Genomic DNA, 21,829 nt, shown 5'->3' on the forward strand with positions numbered 1-21,829 from the left:
ATTAGTGATTTTTAGTTGGTTTTATTTTTAACATTTTAGGTATGTTAGGTGTTTTATCTTGAACAATTTGGTATGTTCAGTAACATCACTGAGAATTCAGAGATCCATCTGGTGACTAATTATGTTTCAGATATCCAGAAGTAATTGCATCTAAAACACTACACACCGTTTACTGCTGTCCAATATCCATATGTTAACAAACAAACAAACCCGTATCTGTGATCATTTAAAGATGATTACCACAGCTCTTTGACATGTGGGGTGTGTGTAGACTATCTGTCAACTGCATACTTACTCTAGTGTGTGCTAGATCCTGAAGTGGTTCATTGTAGCTGCCTCTAGTCCTGGACACATGCTAATAATCTTGCTCTTGCATTATGTTTACTGATACAATTCCAGGACTGCTAAGTTATATCTGTTAAGGTGTAGCCTAAACAGAGTGGCTTTGCTCTGCTTCGCTGCAGTGCTCCCTACTGCAGGCCATGGACAGTGTAAACATGCCTTTGGTCACTTCCCAGTACAGACTTTGAAGCAGATCAGACTTGTCAGTCAATGACAGGGGAGTGTAGCTTCACCCCTGAAAAGCTGCCACTTTTTCATTTGTTTCTTCAGGTGCTAACAAACGTACCAGTTCCTCCTTCCTCCAGAGCATGTTTAAAAAAAAAAAATGTTGTGGTACTTTAAGTGCAGAACAGTTGGAACTGTGTAGGAAACTTACTGTTTTATTGAAAAGAATCTAAGGAAAAGAGATTTGGATCCATGTCTACATCCCTTTCACCTGAGTGCTCTAACGACTAGGACTACTGTCAGGTTCCCTCTGACTTGTTTTCTTTCAGGCATCATGATGTCTCCATTATTGGCTGTGCAGTATTCAAGCTCCAACAGCAGGGTGTTGAAATCCCATTCTAGTCTCCTCCTCACCCTGGGGCTGGTCTGTGTCCCCCTCCCTCAATTTCAGGTGTCTATCACTCTGGTCGCTAAGCAACCAGCTCTGCCTACATGGCTGATTAGAGTGGAGAGCTCTCTGTGGTCCTAAGCAGTAACCTCATGTCATGCGGGTAGGAGTAAAAGCCCCTGTCACTCCACCAAGTAACTAATGATGCTTTTAAAATTGATTGGCTAGCAGCCAGCAACACCTGCCCTGATTGAGTCTAGAGGATGAGATCAAACAGGGTATTTAAGGGGCCTCCATCTTGGGCTCTGGCTCTGTCTCTCTCTTGAAACTCATGGACACACCATGAACTGCCTGCATCCAGAGGAAAGCTCAATCAGCCTTGGGATGATACTTGTAAGTAAACTACTTGGAAACTGTCTAGATACATAGCTTGCAGAAATGCAGATGTGTGATCAAAGGCTATCCAGCCACACTGTTTGCTCTAAGGTTATTCTGTGATATTGATATTTTTCTATCCTGTACCCTTCCCCAAGCCTACCTTCTGTAATAAATAAAGTTCACTATTGTACTAAGCATGGTGAACTGGCTGGGAAAGAAATAGGGGCGGGCCTCCACGACACCTCAGTCTGGCTGACTAAGGGAGGCTACTTTTTGTGCTTCAGGCTAAAGGAAGAACCCCAAGGTCTCACAGTGAATCAGGCACCCTCAAAGTCTACAATGCCTGTGTACCCCAGGGGGCATAAGGCCAAAGACAGACCAGAACCCCTGGGTGGTGACAGCGCTGACCCCAGGCTTGTGGGTGTGCTCCACAAAGGTGGTCAGCCAGACTTGAGGTGACCCAGGGAGGCACTCAGAACTTGGTAGTGATTGGGTGCAGTGAGGTTGGTGACTGTGCAGGAGTGTCCCCTACTGGTCCACCACAGCCTCCACTCAGTTGATTCTGTAGTTTGGTGGTTATGAAGTTTTAGGAAGTGATCAGTGTGGATTAGGGCTTCCTCTCCCCTACTTACACTGTCTGGCTGGGGGGTAGGGGGTACTTTCATTTCTGGGGCAGATGCTGTAACAAGGAGGCAGTTAAATAAACTGTTGTCATTACTACCTTGTTCTGTGGCTGTGTTTTAAAACAAGTGAACTCCATTCAATCACATAGCTATTCTTAGAAGACAGAGTGGCTATATTTGCAGAGGAGGCTCTCTGGTATGCTTTGAACTCCAGTCTCAGTTGAGCACTCTGAAGAGTTCCAGGCAGTGGAAAACACTGGAGAGCAGTCCCGTTTTAAATAAACCTCCTTATCATTCCACTACAGATTGAGCAGAAGTGATAATTTGATTAAACCAATGGGGTGTGTAGGGCAAGTGTTTAAAAGGGGACTGTCCTGGTGAAAGCAGGATGTAGCTGAACAGAACTCCTGGCTCTGAGTCAAGTAGGTTCAGACACTGAATTTACAGTGCTGACTTGAGTACCGAAGCTTCAAGGAGTGTTGGTCATTAAACACATTTCTGTGCTCAAGATTTTCTATGGGCTAGCTTAAAGCAGCCCTCACTCAGCATGTAGGTTACCATTTAGAGATACCAGATTCTCCCCACTGACTGTACAGGAGCCTGCATGTTTAGCTCCATTTCTTTAGATTGCTTTCTTGGTACTAGTCACCTAAATTTTATGTTTTGTTGTGCCTAAATTAGAGGAGTCTAAGCTGCATTTTGGAACTCTCCCTTTATGCTCTGTGTAGGAAATTCAGTGCGGTATGTCAAAAGCTAGTTAAATACAGGCCTTTCTTACTGTAGGTTCTTTTTTGGGCTTATGGCAGGAAAAGTTCTTTTGGTAGATGTGAGATTGTCTTTTATTAAAAAGACCAACTGACTCGTTGGAAAAAAGTTTTTTGCAAGCTTTTGGGCACAGTCGCCCTTTTTCAGGCATAGGAAGTCTGGAGTGGCTTACATACATTCATCTTCATTTCTTCTGGTACATTATCAAGAATTTTATTTCTAGATTAGTAGAGGTTGGAGAGAGGGAAAGGGCTAGATCCATGTGAATAAAATGTTGTCTATTCTGAATGGTATTCCAAAATGAAGAGTTCAGCTATTAAAGTGACAACTGCACCACTGGTTTTAACAATGATTCTAGGATTGTACATGCATACTGATGCATCTTTCTCCTCTCCTCACCTACTCTTTCCTGTATTTATTGAAATTTATAGCTAGAATAATGCGTTAGTGCATTTTTAAAAGAATATTCCCCAATCGGAGAAATAAAATGCAAGAAAAACTACAAAATATAAATATAAAGAAACAAAATAAATTTAAATTATTCTGTTTGGTAGTACCTTTTCCTTTAGCAGTTGCAATGAAAATGACAATACTCATATTTTAAACACAGTTCACAATTGAACGAGTCACCAAATTCCCTATTTTACATAGCATATATTTCATTTACTGCTAAAGAACACACAGAAGTGTATACAACTTAGATGTATGTAGGTATTTTAGTTCTTAAAACTGATGGAATCATTTACCTTTTTTTTTTTAATATGCTTGTCATACATTTTCAACCACATTTTTGGGCAATTACAAAAGGAGTCGTTTAATGTCTTATTGAAGTAGATCATTCAACCAGCTAAACAGCACAATTTAAAATTATGATACGTGCTAAACCTGGATGTTTGTAGAGAGTAAAAACAATAAAGCTATTCTTTTAATTGTTTTTCACGTTGATTAACTTAATGTATTAATGGAAGTGCTGGGTAATACAGATAAACTCATAAACCTTTGTAATACTTTTTGATGAAATAACCATGAAACGTGGTAGGCCTTTCTGATTGGCTGGTGGAGTTATAATTAATCACACAAAAGGCACATGGTATCCCTTAAGCCAGGGGCATCAAACATATGCCTTGCAGTATGGGTCCCACCTGCAATGCTGTTCCATCTAGCCCAGCAGGCTGCTGGAAGTGGTCAGCAGTGGGTGTGGCTTGCTGTGGAATTTGGGGCCTTTGGCAGCAGGTGTAGGAGCAAGGGCTGGCACCACAGCCCTCAGTTGCCCTGTAGTCACTTAGCCTACTGTCACTTGTGCATCTTTACCACAGAAAATGGCTACCTTGTTGCTTGCCGCACTCTTGCCATGGTGGCTATAACTGCTGCTGCTGCAGTGGCTGCAGCTGCTGCCCCATGACCTGTGCTAATGCAGCCTGCAAGGAGCTCTATGGTTCAGATCTGACCCAGGGCCCCAAGTGAGTTTGACACGCCTGCCTTAAGCAATAGGTAAGCATTTGAGTGTGCAATAGACCTAGTTCATGTACTTCCAAAGCGTAAGGTTTTCAGAGGTAGTCTGATAAATTTTACTGCATAGAAATTAAAAGCAAAGCTTTTATTTTCTTTATAAACAGCTTATTTTGTATGTTTTATTGATCTTCTAAAACTGAAGGCATGTTTGAATAAAGTAAGTTAATTGTTTTTAAAGGAACTTGAAATTTTGTTTGAATGATTTAGACTTGAAACATTTGTGCAATCTGAACTGTGTGCTGCAATCCATTTATAATACGGTTCGTCCAGTACCTTGCAATTTTGAACCTTTCCAATTTGCTGGCACATTGTGACATGATGGTCATTTGTTGTATACGTGCTTGCTTTCTGTCTGTCTGTCTTTTCCCCAGAGAAAACTTGCATGTAGAATGTTAAAACAACTATTACTGAATTATTTTAAATGTTTGCTATTTAGTGTAAATGCAAACAAGTATATAAAAAAGTGACTCATGCTTAGAATGGAAGATGAAGTTTGGTGATGATGTTAGCTATAATGGATGTTAATTCCATGGACTTAGTCCAGGCCTTAAGATACCTTAGTATCTGAAATAAGCTTTGTCCTTGTGTTAGACCTGTCTTGCTCAACCTTTGGACCCTGGTAGCTGGCCCCTGGCTACGAGGGCTACAGGACCCAGTGCTTGGCTTCAGTGGAGTGCAGAGCCTGGCCCCCTCTTCCCTCTGCGCCCCCCATGAAGCTTTTGGACCTTCAGGAAGCCTGTGGGCCAGATGACAGAGCTCTGCAAGCCAACTCTGGCCTATGGGCTGGGGGTTGAGCACCCCCAGACTGTCCTTTGTGCCCAACAGTGCAGTTATTGAGTATCCTGAACATTGTGTTCACTCTTACAAATATCTTAACTTTTGGATGCCCAATTACATAATCTTAAAGTATAGTCCTACCCTAAAAAAGACCTTTAAAAATAATTGCCTACTTGGGACATATTGATTTAAGTTTCCCTGGTTTCCCTACTGAATTCAATTGGCTTGCAAGTAAATAGGAGAGTTTACCTCTAACTGCCAATCCTATTACATTCTGGGATCTGAGTTAACAGATGTTTGCTTAGGGTAAGAGGAAAGCATGAGGGCAAGGTCCAGATAAGCCCTTAGGCACCTAGTGGTTAACGTAGATGGAATTTGGGTCCCTAAGTCCAAGTGAGTGATCCATTAATGTGTCACTTAACTGCTTCAGGGCCTGAGAATCTGTAGGCTTCTAAATCTTTTCTACTAAAGTTATTTACTATGTGAATTCTCAGAGGTGGTGTCATTCTGTCACAGCTAAACATCTGGCACCTATTTCCCTATGAAGGCCATTTGGGATTCAAAAACATGTCCCACAAGGGGCCAATCTAGTAAGCATGCTCAGACCATTCATAACCTGCCAGAGTGTAGTCACTGATGGTACTGGGTTCAGCACAGAGTACAAAAGCTATAATCACTGTCATTCATAAACATGGCTGTAGGCTTCTCAGACTGGGGAGAATTTTCACACCGTGTTTTTGAAGTTATGCCACTGCAGTCAATAATGCAAGATCTGCAGTATGTAAGAGACATTTAAACAAAAGCAAGCACTCTTCAAGGAAGAAGATGGTCTGGGTTTCTATTCCATTTGTATTAAATGGGCATTAGATGATATAAAGAGGAACCAGGAGCTGGGATCTGGAAGGGGGAAAATGATTGCAGTCCCTAATTTGGGAGACTGGCTTGAGAGTTTTGCAATAATCATTTCAAAGTTAAAGGTGATATTTTGTTGACATGTAACATTAGCTTGAAAAATTGGTCTTTTGATATTTTAATTAAAATAAATATAGTACAGTATCTCTATATCTGTTATGGTGATGACAATTAGAAAAAGTTTAGTGAAGGGTAAAATTCTGAAGTCCTTTCTCACTTTTTAATACAGTTTTTATTTTGGCAACACACTTTTGCTACGGTGTGTAGCAATTTGGCTAAATAGGAACTGTAAAATCTTATCAGAATTTAGATCCAAAATAATTATGATGCCTTGTTTGAAGCCAGGAGACATTCCCCCCGCCCCCACACACACACCTGTTAGTCCAATCTGTCGCGCCCTGATGACCAGTGCACCCTTGACCTGCGAGCCTGGGTCGGCACAACCGGCTTGGTGCGAGGGGGGATTTATGACCGGACAGGTGGGTGTTAACGGTGAGCAGGAGTCAGATGATTTAAAGTGTATTGGTTACACAGAAAGTTTATTTTACTTACGCTACTGATGTGATGCAGCGTAGGCAGAGGAGTTGATTTATTCAGTTACAGCATGCAGATATCATGTTACCCAGCATTTACAGGGTGGGTAAGAAAGTTGCTTGTTACAGATTCCGAGCGATTCACATAAGCCGTTGCAGTCTGCGGATTACCGAGAGTTCTTGATAAGAAAGATAACGAGGTTGATAATCAAGCCGGCAAGGACGGAGCTACACCGAGATAAGGATCGCAGGCGGGGAGATGTTTGTGAGAGGCCACTTTACAAACAGTGTCTCCTGGGTGTGTGTGTGGAGAGTTCTCTGCTTTGGGTGGAAGTTTTTTCAAAGTTATACTTGGCTAGGTGACCAATTACTACACGCTAGGCATGAATAATTAATGAGTTGACACTTGTACTTTGTTTGCTCAAGTTTCATGCTGGCAGCCCATCCTTCAAGAAAGGGCGGGGCCTTTCTTTTAATTTAGGTGGTACTGAGCCTGTTTGGTCACAAGAGGGTAAGCACGACACGTTATTCTGATCTTACAGTTTCATTAAAGTCAGCTAATCTCGTTACTATAGGTACTTTATCTTTCATGCTGGGCTGTCGAGGTTAGTTTCTCTCTCGTATGGGAAGCTCAAGTGATTTGAAATGAGGCACAGACAGGGGTGTGTATATGCAGCACTGTTAATACAGAGGGATAGACTACAATTGCAGAGTTTGTTGTGTTAGCCTCTGACCTTTTGTCATCTGACCTTTTGCCATCGGCATCTGAAATCAAAGACTTTGATCTTTGACACAATCCTGTAGGCCATACAAGCTGCAGAAAAGGCTCTTCAAATAAGCATATAGCTCAGTGGTCTACAGGGTTGGAGTAACGGAGAAAAAAAAATTTGTCCTTCTACAAGCAAGGAATCATGATGCCATTTATTTGGAACGAAATTATTATTCGGCAACACTATGTATCTTCTGCGTCCCTTCCGTTTGAGTCAGGGGTCAGTATCTGCAGAGCTCCCTGTCCCTGCTTATTTTGGCTGTAAAAAGATGCTGCATTCATCACAGGGCTGGTTATGTTGTGATTTGTCCTTGAATGGAGAAACTCAGCCAGTGGGTAGCCAAAGAGAGCACCCATGCCAGTGTGCCTTCCTACTGGCCAAGTGTCCATAGATTCCCCAACTCTGCCAGCACCAAGCAAAGCACTCACTTTTGGATGTGCAAATTGTATGGCCAATTTTTGTGGGAGGGATTTTTGTGTGATTTGCTGCTCAGCTTGTGCCCCTGACCTCCCACTTGTATTTCTGCTGCATTTATGCTGCTACTACTGACTGTGATCTGGATCTTGTATCACTGCCATGGATTTTTATGTGGTCATTGCTTTGTGGACCTTACTGGCCCAGCATCGTGAACTTTTAAGTGAACTTGAGTGGAAAAGACTATGTTGGCAGGCTCTGATGACTGCCATGACTGCTTACATTTGTGCCAACAGCGAGGGGTCAGTGCTTGGGGTAGAAATTATTATTTACACAAATAGTTACGACTTCATAGGGATAACGGAGACCTGGTGGGACTCCACCCATGACTGGACCATGGGTATAGATGGCTGTACCCTGTGCAGAAGTGATCGAGTAGATAAAAGGGGCAGGGGTGTAGCTCTCTATGTTAAGGAAAGCTGCGCGTCCCTACAAGCTGAGGTTGGTGACCGGGGTGGATGACTGGAGACCCTCTGGGTTAAAATCCATGGGGAACACGGCACAAGGGACACAACAGTGGGAGTCTACTACAGATCTCCTGCCCAAAGTCAAGAGCTTGTCCAGGAGTTCACCCGGGATCTGGCTGAGGCCACATGCTCCAGGACCATGGTTGTCAGGGGTGACTTCAATTACCTGGACATCTCATGGGAGGATTACTCAGCAAAATCTGAGCAGTCGTGAAACTTCTGATCATGCGTGGATGAACTCTACTTGACTCACGAATTCTGCAGACCAACGAGAGGTAAAGTGCTGGTCAACCTGGTACTGGATACTGGGGATGACCTAATCGGCGACCTAGTGATTGATGGGAAGCTGGGTGACAGCAAGCACGAGCTGATCACCTTCACCATCTGCCATAAAGCTGGAAAGTCAGCAACACTGAAGTCCTTAACTTCAGGAAAGCAGACTTTGACAAGCTCAGGAGGCTTGTCAGTGAGGCCCTAAGGGATCACAACCCCAGGGGGAGGGGAGTTCAGAAAGAGTGGCTGCTGCTCAAGGGAGCAATCCTCAGTGCATAAACTTATTCTCTTCCATCTCAGAGGAAAGGCAGCAAGAGGGCACAGCAGCCCACCTGGCTCTCCAGGGACCTAGCAGACCTCCTGAGGCTAAAAAGAAAGGCCTACAAAGGATGGAGGATGGGATTCACCTCCAAGGAGGAATATTCTGAACTGGTCTGGTCTTGTAGGGAGCAAACCAGGAAAGCCAAGGCTGCAACTGAACCCCAACTAGCTTATAGCATCAAGGACAATTAAAAGTCCTTTTTCAGATATGTGGGGAACTGGAGGAAAAGCGAGGGCAACATTGGACTCTTGCTGAACCAGATGGGACAACTGACTCCCAGGAAAAAGCCAACCTATTAAATGGGTACTTTATGTCAGTCTTTCATCAGTCCCATGGGACACCCATGCCTGCTATGGGACAGGGAGGTCCGGGTGAGGGAGATCCCCTGCCCTCCATCAATGCTGACCTCGTGAAAGAACACCTTAAGAGGCTGGATACCTTCAAGTCAGCCGGCCCTGACCATCTGCACCCCAGGGTACTCAAGGAGCTGGCAAGCATCATAGCCCAGTCCCTGGCACGTATCTTTGAAAACTCCTGGTGCTCTGGTGTAGTGCCCGAAGACTGTAAGAAGGCCAATGTGGTGCCAGTTTCAAGAAAGGAAGGAACGTGGGTCTGGCAAACTATAGGCCCATTAGCCTGACTTCTATCCTGGGGAAGATCTTAGAAAAGTTTATTAAAGAGGCCATACTTAATAGACTGGCCAACGCCAACATCCTAAGGGTTAGCCAGCACAGGTTTCGTGCGGGTAGGTCTTGCTTGACCAATCTCATTTCCTTCTGCGACCAAGTGACCTATCACTTGGACAAGGGAGAAGAGATTGATATCCTATATCTTGACTTCAAAAAAGCCTTCGATCTGGTATCCCATGATCACCTCTTGGCAAAACCTGCCAGTTGTGGCCTTGGGTCCACCACGATCCACTGGCTGGGAAATTGGCTCCGTGGTCGGACCCAGAGGGTAGTAATTGATGGAAGTCACTCATCATGGTGCCCTGTGACCAGTGGGGTCCCCCAAGGCTCTGTCTTTGGACCTATATTGTTCAACATCTTCATTAATAATGTGGACACTGGAGTCAGAAGCGGACTGGCCAAGTTCCCCAATGACACCAAACTTTGGGGCAAAGTATCCACACCAGAAGACAGGCGAGTGATCCAGGCTGACCTGGACAGGCTCAGCAAACGAGCAGATGAGAACCTGATTGTGTTTTAACACCAAAAAATGCAAGGTTCTCCACCTTGGGAGGAAAAACTGGCAGCATCCTTATAGGTGTGGCAGTGCTATGTTGGCTAGCACTACAGAAGAAAGGGACTCGGGGGTCATCATTGACCAGAAGATGAGCATGAGCCTGCAGTGCGATGCTGCAGCTAGTAAAGTGACCAAAACATTGGCTTGCATCTATAGATGCTTCTCAAGCAAATCCTGGGACATCATTCTTCCCCTGTACTCAGCCTTGGTGAGGCCACAGCTGGAGTACTGCTTCCAGTTTTGGGCTCCACAATTCAAAAAGGACATGGAGAAGCTTGAGAGAGTCCAGAGAAGAGCCACGTGCATGATCAGAGGTCAGGAAAACAGACCTTACGATGACAGGCTGAGAGCTGTGGGGTTCTTTAGCCTGGAAAAACGCAGGCTCAGGAGTGATCTGATGGCCACCTGTAAGTTTATCCGGGGTGACCACCAGTTTCTTGGGTAATGTTTGTTCACCAGAGCACCCCAAGGGGTGACGAGGCCGAACGGTTGTAAACTGCTACAAGACTGTTTCAGGCTGGACGCAAAGCAGAATTTCTTTACGGTCTGAGCCCCCAAGGTCTGAAACAGCCTGCCATGAGGTGGTTCAAGCATCTACATTGAACACCTGGAAGAGTAAATTGGATGCTTATCTTGCTGGGATCCTATGACCCCAGCTGACTTCCTGCCCTTTGGGTGGGGGGCTGGACTCGTTGATATTCTGAGGTCCCTTCCACCCCTAATGTCTATGAAATCTGTGAAAAGCTGATGCATATACTGGCTACCAAGCAATGGGTGGTCCATGCCTACAGCTGTCCAAGGGCACCTTCAATAGAGATCTTTGCTGAGCTTGCCCGATACATACAGCAGCAGACAGTGGCAATGTGGGTACTCTTATCTGTGGAGAAACATGTTGGCACTGCTGTGTGGAAGCTCATGACACTGTACAGCTCTGGTTCAGGGCAAACCATTTTAGTGTTTTCAAGTTGACAACTGGAGAGGCAAATGGGAGGTATGTCTGGCAAACCAAAAGGTGATGACCTTGTGTATCATATCCCTTGCTGACTCACAGGAGGTTGTGGATGGTTTTACCAGCCTGGGGTTCCCTAACTGCATTGAGGCTATTGACACTGCACACATTGCCATCTGTTCTTCTGTGCACTGTGTCCATGAAGTCATCAACCAGAAGGGCTACTTTACAATTGTTCTTTGGGCAGTTGTGGATCACCATGGCCATTTAACATATGCAAATACTGGCTGATCAGGCAGGGTGCATAGTGCCAAGATCTTCAGGAGTTCCCTCCTGCCTGAACTGGCGGTGTGGAGAGAGTTTTTCCCTTGGTGTGCCTGACATCTGGGATGAGGGATTGATGAGTGCCTCTACTACTAATGGGGACTCTGCCTACCCTCACTGCAACCTGGTTGATGAATCCTTTCACTTAGTGGCTAAATGCCTGGAATGACCTTTTAATGACTGCAGTGTGTGTTTGGTGTGTTTCAAGGTTCACTGGATGTGTCTGAGAATGTGCATCAAGCTCAACATGTTCCGGTCTTTGCATGCAGGCTCCATTACATCTGTGAGGCCAGGGGGAAGGCTGTGCCCAAGCCCTTGATAGTTGGAGTGGCCAGCTTGAGGCGGAGTGGCCCCTGGCTTTTCCAGGTGGCATGCCAGAGAATTTGCAAACAGAAGCTAGTTGCTTGATAGTGGATGTGCAAAGTATGAGGGCTGACTGCTTATCTGTACCCCAGGCTGATGGTCAGAATGGTGAATTGTAGAGTGATGTCATGTACCTGATTTTAAAAACAGCTGAATTCCTGTTCCCATGTAGTCATCTCCAATGCAGACAGGGGATTTTAAGGGTTTAGGAGGGAGACTGTTCAAGGTAGGCATATAAGGATGGGGAAGTGCTCAGTGAGGTGCTGAGCTGTGCTTCCAGGGACGTGGAAAGTTAAGAGATAATGGAGGTAATGAAAGTTTGGGCTGTGCAGAGCTGTTGTGTTGAAGTTATCTTGGATTCTAGTTACATTCTAGTCCTACATTGATTGGGGTGGAAAAATGTCTTTCTTTGAAAATTTGTGTTATTTTTTGTCTCCTAATTTCATTTCTCTATGGAGTTGTCTGGGACATGACAGTGGAATTGATCAATCAAATACAGTTTTTTTGGCTTTGGATTTTTTTACCTATGCCTTGAGTATTTCCTTCATGATTCTTTTTTATTCAGCATATCATATTATGCTAAGTTGCTATGTGGTTTATAATGCTATTAAGTAGAAAGACTGGGATTTTTTCTATTAAGAGACTTTAAACCTGGGTTCAAAATATTGTTCTATTTTTTCAGCTAAAGGTGAGAAAATGCAACTAATTCCAAGCCTTTTCGACATGTGTGTTTTCTTTGTGTGTTAACTGCTTGTAAATAACTTCCATGCCTATTTAAAAACATAGCTTTAGATTTAATATCCAATTTGAACTTTGTAAAACTGTAAAAAAAATATATAGGCACTTGAAATTCTAATGAGCACTGGCCTTTGTAGTGGATAGGCTCCTTTTGAGATTAGGTTATCAGTCTCTCCCACAATGCTTACTGCAGAACTGCAGCTTTTAAGGGGAAAACTTCATTTCCTTCAAAAGATGAGAGGCTGACCCATTCATTCAGTATAGGGTGTGGTGCTTTTTTTGTTTTCCTTTTGCATCTGGAAAAAAATGTAGTCTCATAATGTATTGACTTTGAGGACCCCATCTCATAAATTACTACTTCAGCATCTTCTTTACAGTTTACAGGCGGAAAAAAAAAGTATTTTCTTGATCCTACTTGCCTCTCCAAATCACCTTTTCTTTTAATGAGACTGACTTACTATAGAAATATATAAATTCATAAACTAAATGACAAATTGCTACTATCTTGTATATATCTTTTAAATGAATTATTTCCATCTGGAGTATAATTGCAAAATGGAGAAATTTAGTATTTTAGGAGGTTTATTCTAGACACTAGTGAGAAAAATACACTACAAATAAAATGCTGTTTTTTCTTTAAAAATTAATAAGATAAACAGTATCTACAGTAAAATGAAGAATGCAAGGTACTTTTTAGATTGTGCTTGTATGGCAGTTGAGAGATTAGGTTTTATACCTGTTACTTCAGAGGATGGAGAAAATCCTTATGTACAGATGAGGACTTTGTTTCTATAAATGAACCTCATGGACCATCATGCGTGGTTTGCACAAAGACCAGCTAATAAGTCTTCAAATCACTCTCCACCAGATTCCCTTTTATTACTTGCAAATAAAGTTCCAAAATGATCAAATAAACTCTCAGTACAGGGTGCATTTATATCTGTTTCTTCATGGGCAAAATGGGCATAAAAATATCTACCTGTCAGAGATAATTGTGAAGCCTCATTCATAAATGGCTCTTGGATTAGGGGTGTTATTAAAATACAAAGTCATATTATGTATTTCTTTTGCTCTCCATGTAAGAAGGATTGAATTAGATTTACCATTAGGGCAAGCACTTTCTGAGCTGAGCAAAAACATACTACTTAAATCTCCATTGTAAAAAGCCTGTCATAAGTGCGGTAAAAGCTGTGTTAACTGGCACTTTATTAGCTGGAAAACTCTATTAACCGGCATCCGTGGAAAGTGGCAAAAGCAAAACCGGAAGTACTACTTCTGGGGGACTTCCCGTTTTGCTGCTGCGAGCTGAGTTTTTCTTTGCCACTTCTTCTGCCCCCATTCCTGGGGGATGCCGGATAACAGAGCTTTTAATGTACTAGAAATGTCATGTTCTGAAGTGCATTGTTCCAGTCTGTGTTTCTTGTTTAAGTTCTTTAGCGATGTCAGTTCCTAGAGTCATAATGGCAGAGTCACTGACAGGAGTGAGATAAGCAAGGAATCCTTTTAGCTTTCTGTATCCTTTTGATTTTTTTATTATGATTATTGTCTTTGTATACTCTCTGGACTCAAGATATATCAAGCACCATGTTTCCCTGTCAGAGAGATTTTGAAGCAAAGAGAAGACAACTGATGAGATGCAATACCTTACTTGTTCAATGTTTCCAGGGATTTTTTAGCTGTAATCATCTTCAGAAAAATCTGCTGTATAGAATTAAGTATATTTGAGAGAATGTTGGAGAAGCTCATCAGAATTCACTCATTGTTTTCTGTAATGTTTTTCTCCCTGTGACACAAGAAGCAGTCTTTTAGCCATTGCTAATTTCCATGAGTCATTTGTCAGGAGAAGATTCTCTATCTTGTCATTTACCTGAGGTGCGTGAAATGAGCTGATCATCCCAAGGCCAGGCAAGATTGCAAGCAAAATTAGGCACTGTATCTATGGTAATACTGTGAGAAGTTTTTTAAATAGCTGCTTAATCCATTGATATAAAATCGACCTGCCATTAGAATCAGAGCAGCCAATTTTATCATCAGGCAGATCATAATTTCAAATTGACATGAAATATTATGCACACGTAGGTGTTATAAGAGTCAAGTATTTTATTTGTGTGTAACTTCTCATGATGAACAGCTGTTAGTTCCAGTGTTGTATAAGCTGTTTCTCTGCCCCGTGATTATTCAAGTATAAACAGGTAAACTGTTCATTACCTGTTCTTTTTCTTTTTTCCCCTCTTAATTTTTGCATAATGAAGCAACTGTAGAAACTGTAGAAGCACTGTGAAATGTTGTTGTTAAAGAAGCAAGAGAGGTTATTTTAACTAGCAAATAGAAATCGCCTCCTGGCTGAACGGTGATAGGATATTATTTCAACCATGGGTATATTTTATAGGCAGTAGTTTGATATTTGGTTTACCATTTTGAAGACTGGGCAAAAGCTGATTCAATTATTCAGTTATTTTAGTTTGTTTATTTCAACTTCAGATGTCTGCAGTGAGATTGTCCACCCAAAGTTCTGAGACAATCTTTCAAAAACACTAATAAAATTCTTTGTTTCTTCAAGATCAAATTGAAGAAACAGCATTATTATAGTAAAACTCAATATCAGTCCCTCCAAAGAATTGCCAGCAGAGTTGCATGCATGCTGCTACTCAATTCAGCCTGTTTCCTTAAGCGGAATGGGAAAAATGACAGCTCATGAGCTATATCTTGAAGGCTAACAAATTTGAAGTATTACAACAATTGTTTGGAACTGGTAGACATGGCATAGTTAATTCCTAGCACTTTTTTTATTATAAGCCTCTTCTTAGTCGCCTGTAAGTTTTCCAAACATATAATTTTGGGATGAAATGTTCCATGCTCGTTCTCTGCTTCAGGCTGAATTCCTTCAGAAAAGAGTCAGCAAAATGGCTCAGCAGTTTCTGAGAGCACAATTAGGTGGGGAAACTTCAATTTGAATATAAAAAAAAATAAATTGGATTTTTGAGGATACATATTGGTTCCAAATATTTGAAGTGGCTTATAGATTTGTTCTGTAATTTGAAGGTGCTTGTAGAAATTAATTGAGATCTAGCTAATTTAGAACATGTGGAATTAATCATTTTCATATGCTGTAAATTCTTTAAAGTCTTGCTGAATGTTTAATCCACAAGAAACATGCTCCATGGGTCTGCAGAGCTTTAAAGTTCTAGATAAGACATAGCAACTGCAGCTGCCCTATTTGGCTTATAGAATGGGCTAGGAGAAGGCAATGAAATCTAATGCCAACTCCTGTACTGCCTTGTGTGAATATTTATATACACTTCAAAGAAATTACTATTAAGTAAGGCCTCATTTTAGCAGGTGAGGAGGTATCACTTCATCCTGCTTTGTAGCAACCTCCAGCTACAAAGTAACTGAAAGTTTTCACAAGGAACTAAACTCATGTCTCTAATGTGAGAGATCTGTGGCTGTATTGTTCATCTGTAGTTGTACTGCCTTTGAGAGTAAATAGACAAAGCTTCAGACTTCCCATAACTGCTAGATGCCACTCACTTCCAGAACCAGGAATAAAATCCAGGAATCCAGTTTAGTAAATAGCTGTGTATGTTGTTAACTGGTGTGCACCACATTCATCTGTACTAGCTAGTGCATAAAGTGGATGATGACTTAATTTCATTGCCTTTTCTTCTTTAGCTCAAATGGTGTTAAAGAACCCACCACTTATTTACCTCAAGTAGTGGGTTGAGGACTGGGAGATTTCAGGTTCCTGTGTTTGTATTGCTTGTAAGCAATATAATATCAGAAGGTTTGGGTTTTTTAGGTTTCTTTTTAAATATCTAGGACGTTTCATACAAAACTATGTTAAAAGACTAGGGTTGAAAAGTTTTTCACTCAAAGCTACAGAAGAGTGGAATAAAATACTCCATGCAAACTTAATGCAGTTCTTCTGCATATGTATTATAATTGTGTTATCGTTTGTTGTTGGCATTCCACCTGACTTGCAGCATGTAGGCTTCATTTATGGTGTAGAATGGACAGTCCTCTTCCACTTCTTAATTTTCCCCCTATATTCTTCCCATCTTTAACATATACCTGTGTGCATATCATGCTGCACTCAGTGGCCAATAGACAGACCAGAAAGGCATGACGAAAGAAGAAAGTAGAATAAAGACCATTTGTGTTACAGGCAGTGGCAGAATTAGGTATTTTGTGGATATCGCTTAAACAATTGCTCTTTTCAAAAGGTTTGTATTCAAAAGAGTGAAGAAGGTAAGTCTTTCTGGCTACCAGAGCAGAGTTTAGGTCTGTTTCTTGGATGACAGTTCTCTTTTTGATAATTGTGTATAACTTGTATATATTGCATTACAGAATTTGAACTAACTAGCTCTTCAACTGGTGTACAGTGACATGATTCCATTGAAATTGGTTCAGCCATGCTTGTCTGTCCAGGTCCTCAACTGATATAAACATTTTATCAAAACAAAAGACAAAGATGCACATCAGATAATTACTTCTTAAAGCCATATCCTCATAGTATGATGCATTTTCAATGAAGCTTTTCTTTTTTCTTCCTTAGGATAAGAAGGATAAGGTGTCTAGATTTGATACTATTCGTCACTCCATAGCTGGGATTATAAGATCTCCAAAATCCATGTTGGGCTCTTCTTCGGTAAGTAACACTGAGAACACAGTTTTCTGCTATGTTGTTCTATCTTTTAAATTACGATTCTTTCCCACATGCCCATAAACTTCTACCTAGCTAGAAAACATATTGAAATGGTAAGAGGAAATTCTATGTTCTGACTAGTCGTAGACATGATAATATTGTGTCTCAGTATTGAGTCAGAGCTCCTGTTATACACTACACAAATATAAATGTATCCAGGGACAGTGTGTAAGCATGAAAAATTCATTTTCTGCAGGCATTCAATTATTATATGATTGACATCTCTATGGAATACTTGCTTTTATTGGTGGATCTGCTGGTCTGATTCATTTTTTATAGAGCACCTCGACTCATTATATTCCTCAGATACAATTAAAGTTATTTGATATATCAAGACTCTCTTGCCTTTAATACATTGGTTATCAGGACATTTTTAGTATCAGGTTTCCAAGCGTAGCCTGTAGCTTCTGAAGCATTTGTAAGTGGCCTGCAAAGATATCTTTTTATGGTGGTTGTCCTCAGCATAACCAGATGACTGGTGAGGTTATAGTCATTGACAGTTCAGTAACAATTGACAGAAAACCTTAGAGGCAACCCTGTGAACAATTAAGCATAACTGTTATTGTTTGTAATCAATTTAGTAAGCAGCTTCCCTTTTTTTTCCCCCCTTTCCCTGAAGGGATATTAATATGCTGAATGTTTTGAGAGAAGCTGAATTATGAGCTAGCCCATCAGCAAGAAGTGATGTGCATAAGTCCTACTCAAGCTTGAATTAAGCAGCAATACTGAAGTTTCTGTATTTTAACTTTGTATATATAAGATGTTTTTAGAAGTGCACTAATACATCAGTCCATATCATGTAGTCACTGATAAAAGAAAAATTGACATTATTGGCAGTTGCCTTTTTTTGGCTGATGTGGCCGATAATGTCGCCAGTAAATGCTGCGTACATGCGCACAGCTGCAGCATGCACACAGCCAGGAGTGCAGCCCAGGAGCATGGGAAACAGCATCCTGCTGGCAAGGCAGGGGGAGGCATGGGCAAGGCAGATCAAGGCCCCCATGGTGAAGGAGAGAGTAGGGCTGGGGCAAGGGCATGCACTGTCCAGCTGGGAGAGACGGTGCAGAACTGAGCCAGCAGTTCGCCTGGAGGGAGATGTGCACTGCATGCATCCCCGGGGGAGGCATGTGGGGCATGTGCCTCCTGATCTGTGCACGAGGCAAGGGCAAGTTGCCTGTTGCGTACTCAGGGCCAGCACCAAAGTCTTTCTGGTGGCTGTGCTTGGGCAGGGTGGGTGGCGGTGGCACTGGGAGGATGGCTACAGAGAATTTTGGGGTGGCCGTTGCCCTCCCTGTAGTCCCTCTCCCAGTGCCACTGCCTGGCCTGCCCCACCCAGCCTGAGTGCAGCCATCGGGAATAGGAACTGCCAGCCTGCAAGGAGAAATGCATCATTTCCTGTGTTTCTCCTTTAAAGGAGAAAATTTTTCTTTTTTTCATGACAAACAGAAAACCCAAGTCCATGGTAATTACAGAATGTTACTTCAAATAAAAATTTTGCCCAATGTACCAGGTGGATTATGCAGCCATAGAGTATTTTATGGCTTATAGCAAGATTTGTTTTACAATATAGGGTTATAATAATACTTGTTTTATAAAACCAGTGCAATATACCATTAAAATAACTTTAAAAAATCTATTTAAGTAACGAATTATAGTCTGGAAGTGAAAAATAGAATGTAGAAGTGAAATAGAAAAAAGAATAGTACTGATACAAGAGATTACTTCAATAAAAAAATCATTTTAATTGTTCACCTTTGGAGTATAGTTTTTCAATATATTCACAGTTGTGATGTATAAATATATCTTGGTTTAAGTGCTATCGTATTGTAAGAATGAAGATCCAAGTTAGTGCGAGATAAATATAGTTATTTCTATGGATAACTGAAGGAAACATTTTATTTTCTTTTAGTGCCTTCCGGAGAATGTATCAGAGGAACCTTGTACTTCCTTAAACACCCAGGAGTTTAGTAAAGCTCAGGTTAACTATTATGCATTTGTTAATTTTTAGATATCTTATTATTCTTACAGTGTTCATCCATATTGTTTGCCTGGTCATAATGGACAAAGAAAGTAGATGGTAGAAGATTTAAAAAAATCACTTTCCTATGTTCCTCACACCAGAGCCAACATACATGAAGCTTTAGGATGTTCTGGGTTGCTTTTGTGCCAGGACATGACTTTTTTTATCATTTCACCACTAATAATTTAGTGAATGAAAGTAAACTCTTTTCCACTGACTGTTGCTGGTCTTGGAAAAAAAATCAGGAAAGATATTAATATCCAGTATGATCTAGTTGTGCAATCCCCATCTGATCTGGTGCATTATTTTCTCTGCTGCTACACTGATGTAATGGCAATTGCTATTCATTCTGTTTTCAACAGTTAAAAGAAAATATATTACTGAAGTGAGACTAGGTCAGTATACATTGTCAGTATGGGTATACAGCAAAGAGACCAGAAATCTGCCAAGTAGACAGCTGACAATTTTCATGGCACAAAGAAACTCTAGGCTGGTTTAGAGATGGTATTAACATCTTATGCTGCCCTTTCCTAACACTGCTGTTTTGGCCTTGCAATACAGTGTTGAGGGGGTCATTTTAGTCTCTTGCAGATACTTTCATATTACTGCAGATTTAGCCAATGGAAAAGGTTCTTGGAGACTATCATAAGTTTGCACTTCAGAACAGCTTGAATGCTTCTCTAAATTGTGTAGGGACAGTTGAAAGTCAGGCCCAGTTTAAAGGAGCCATAAATCGCCTTTTGGATGCTACTTCAACATTCAATTCTAGGCCTGCTTAGACTAGAGGGTCCTACATTTTCATGGTGTGGACTGCTGTCTGTCCTATATAACTCCCTTCCTCTTCACAGTAATATAGGCCATCTGTTCAGTTTGACCCCCTGAAAATCATGAATAATAAGTTTCTTCAGTATTGAGCAGGCAGTGGCTTCATTTATAAGCAGAGATCATAGTTTTCTTTGTTGAAAAATCCCAAATTCTCTGATTTAAAAAATTCAAAATTAGCTGATTACATAATCCCAAATCCATGTTTTTCCATGATTAAAATAAAAGTGTGTGGGTGTCTGTGTATTAGGGCTGTGCAAAGCTTTGGGTGCTGATTCGATTCAGAGGAGATTCAGCCCAATTTGTTGGCCGACTCTCCGAATCTGAATCGAATCAGGGGACCAATAAAAAGATCTGAATTGATTCGAAGCTCTCAAAGCAGGGAGCTGGAGCTGGAGCTGGACTCGGAGCTGGTAAGTAGGGGGTGGGGGAGAGGAGGCTAGAAGAGGTGGGGATAGGACTATGGGGGGACCCCTGCTAGGACACATCCCCTGCCTGCTCCCTCAGCCGCCCGCCCCAGCTCCTGGTACTTTAAAAGAAAGCCCCCACTTACTGGGTGCTGCCTGGAAGGGGGGTGATCCCTGCCACCCTCCGCTGCCCCCACGCTGCATGGGGGGGTTCTGCGACAAACCCCTCTGACCTGCCCCAGTTCTAGCCCTTTAAGAAAAAAAACAACCGTAACTGTCCCCCCCCCAAACCAACTCACTGGCTCCCGCAGTGGCCTTGTGGCTTTGGGGGGGCTCATGGAAGAGCCCCCCATGTGGCACGGGGCAGTGGGAGGCAGCAGGGATTTCCCCCAACTAGGCAGGAACCGGTGAGTACTGGTTTTTTGTTTTTGTTTTTCTTTCCTTTAAAGGGCCGGGGGCTGGGATGGGATGGGGGGTGGGTCGGGGGCTTGTGCAGAGCATCCCATGCAGTGGGGGGCAGCGGGGATTGCATCCGGTGAGTGGGGACTTTTTTTTCAAAGTGCTGGGAGCTGGGGCTGGGAGAGCGAGCAGGGGATGGGCCTGAATGATTTGAGGATTTAGCTGATTCAGGACAGTGATTCGAATCACTGAATCGAATCACTGTCCCCTGAATTGGCCAAATCGGAATCTGAAGTGAATACTGGCCGCTTTGCACAGGCCTACTGCATATGTGTATACATGCACACACATATATGTGCGTGCGCGTGCACACACACACACAGTGGCTTTTATTTTAATCATGGAAAAAATGTGCATGGGGGGTGTATTTATATACACAGGCTGACACGCATACTACACACACATTGAGTGTGTGTGTATGTGTATATAAATAAAAATGTGTGTGTATAAATAAAAATGTATCAGTTGAACAGAAGGTTTTATTGATATAGTTACAAGTTTAAAGCAGTTTGGAAGCCTACCAGTGCCTCAATCATTTTATTAAATTAAATTATAAATACCTTTAAGCTTTGGCTTTTGATTTTGCTATTTTTCATCATGGGAGCTCCTCCTGCCCCCTTCACTCACCAGGATGTGGGTCCAACTGTGGTTGTCTCCCCAGCTGCTTTGTTTTGCTAAGCAGCCCTGATATGCTGGTGCCCTGCTCATGCTGTTGTCCTCATTCCCAAGCCACATTTCTCCCTGCCCACCCCAGACCTGCTGGAAGAACCCCCCAGCTGTTCCCCACCCCCAGGTCCCAGACCCCTGGTTTGTGGGGAAGAGGGAAGGGGGGGGTGTATGGGGCAGGGGGTGTGTAGTTGTAAACAATGTGGAGATGTGGGGTGGTTTGTGCCCCTCAGATTTCTATGCTGATCGTGGGGTTTGGGACATGGGGATGCTGTCTGACTGGATTGGCACTGAGCAGGAGTGGCTCTGTGGCCCAGCAGGCTGGACACAGTGTGGGAGGGCAGAGTGGAGTGTGGATAACCAGTTTGCTGCCGCTGGGAGCCCTGTACCAGCTTTGCTGTCATGGCTGCCAGTGGGAGGCACCCCTTCC

General features: G+C 42.4%; 1 protein-coding gene across 2 annotated transcripts in view; it reads left to right on the forward strand.

Moving 5' to 3' along the window:
- The window catches only part of FER (FER tyrosine kinase), a 373,188-nt gene that overhangs the window by 142,979 nt on the left and 208,380 nt on the right, over positions 1-21,829 (forward strand). For both annotated transcript variants that reach the window (XM_090038358.1, XM_090038357.1), the window contains one exon: positions 16,876-16,968. In XM_090038358.1, coding sequence (XP_089894484.1) covers positions 16,876-16,968 — 93 coding nt within the window. The remainder of the gene's footprint in view (positions 1-16,875; positions 16,969-21,829) is intronic.

This window comes from Crocodylus siamensis, chromosome 3 (genome assembly GCF_052110815.1).
Source record: "Crocodylus siamensis isolate JL-2025a chromosome 3, ASM5211081v1, whole genome shotgun sequence".
Taxonomy (NCBI): Eukaryota; Metazoa; Chordata; order Crocodylia; family Crocodylidae; genus Crocodylus; species Crocodylus siamensis.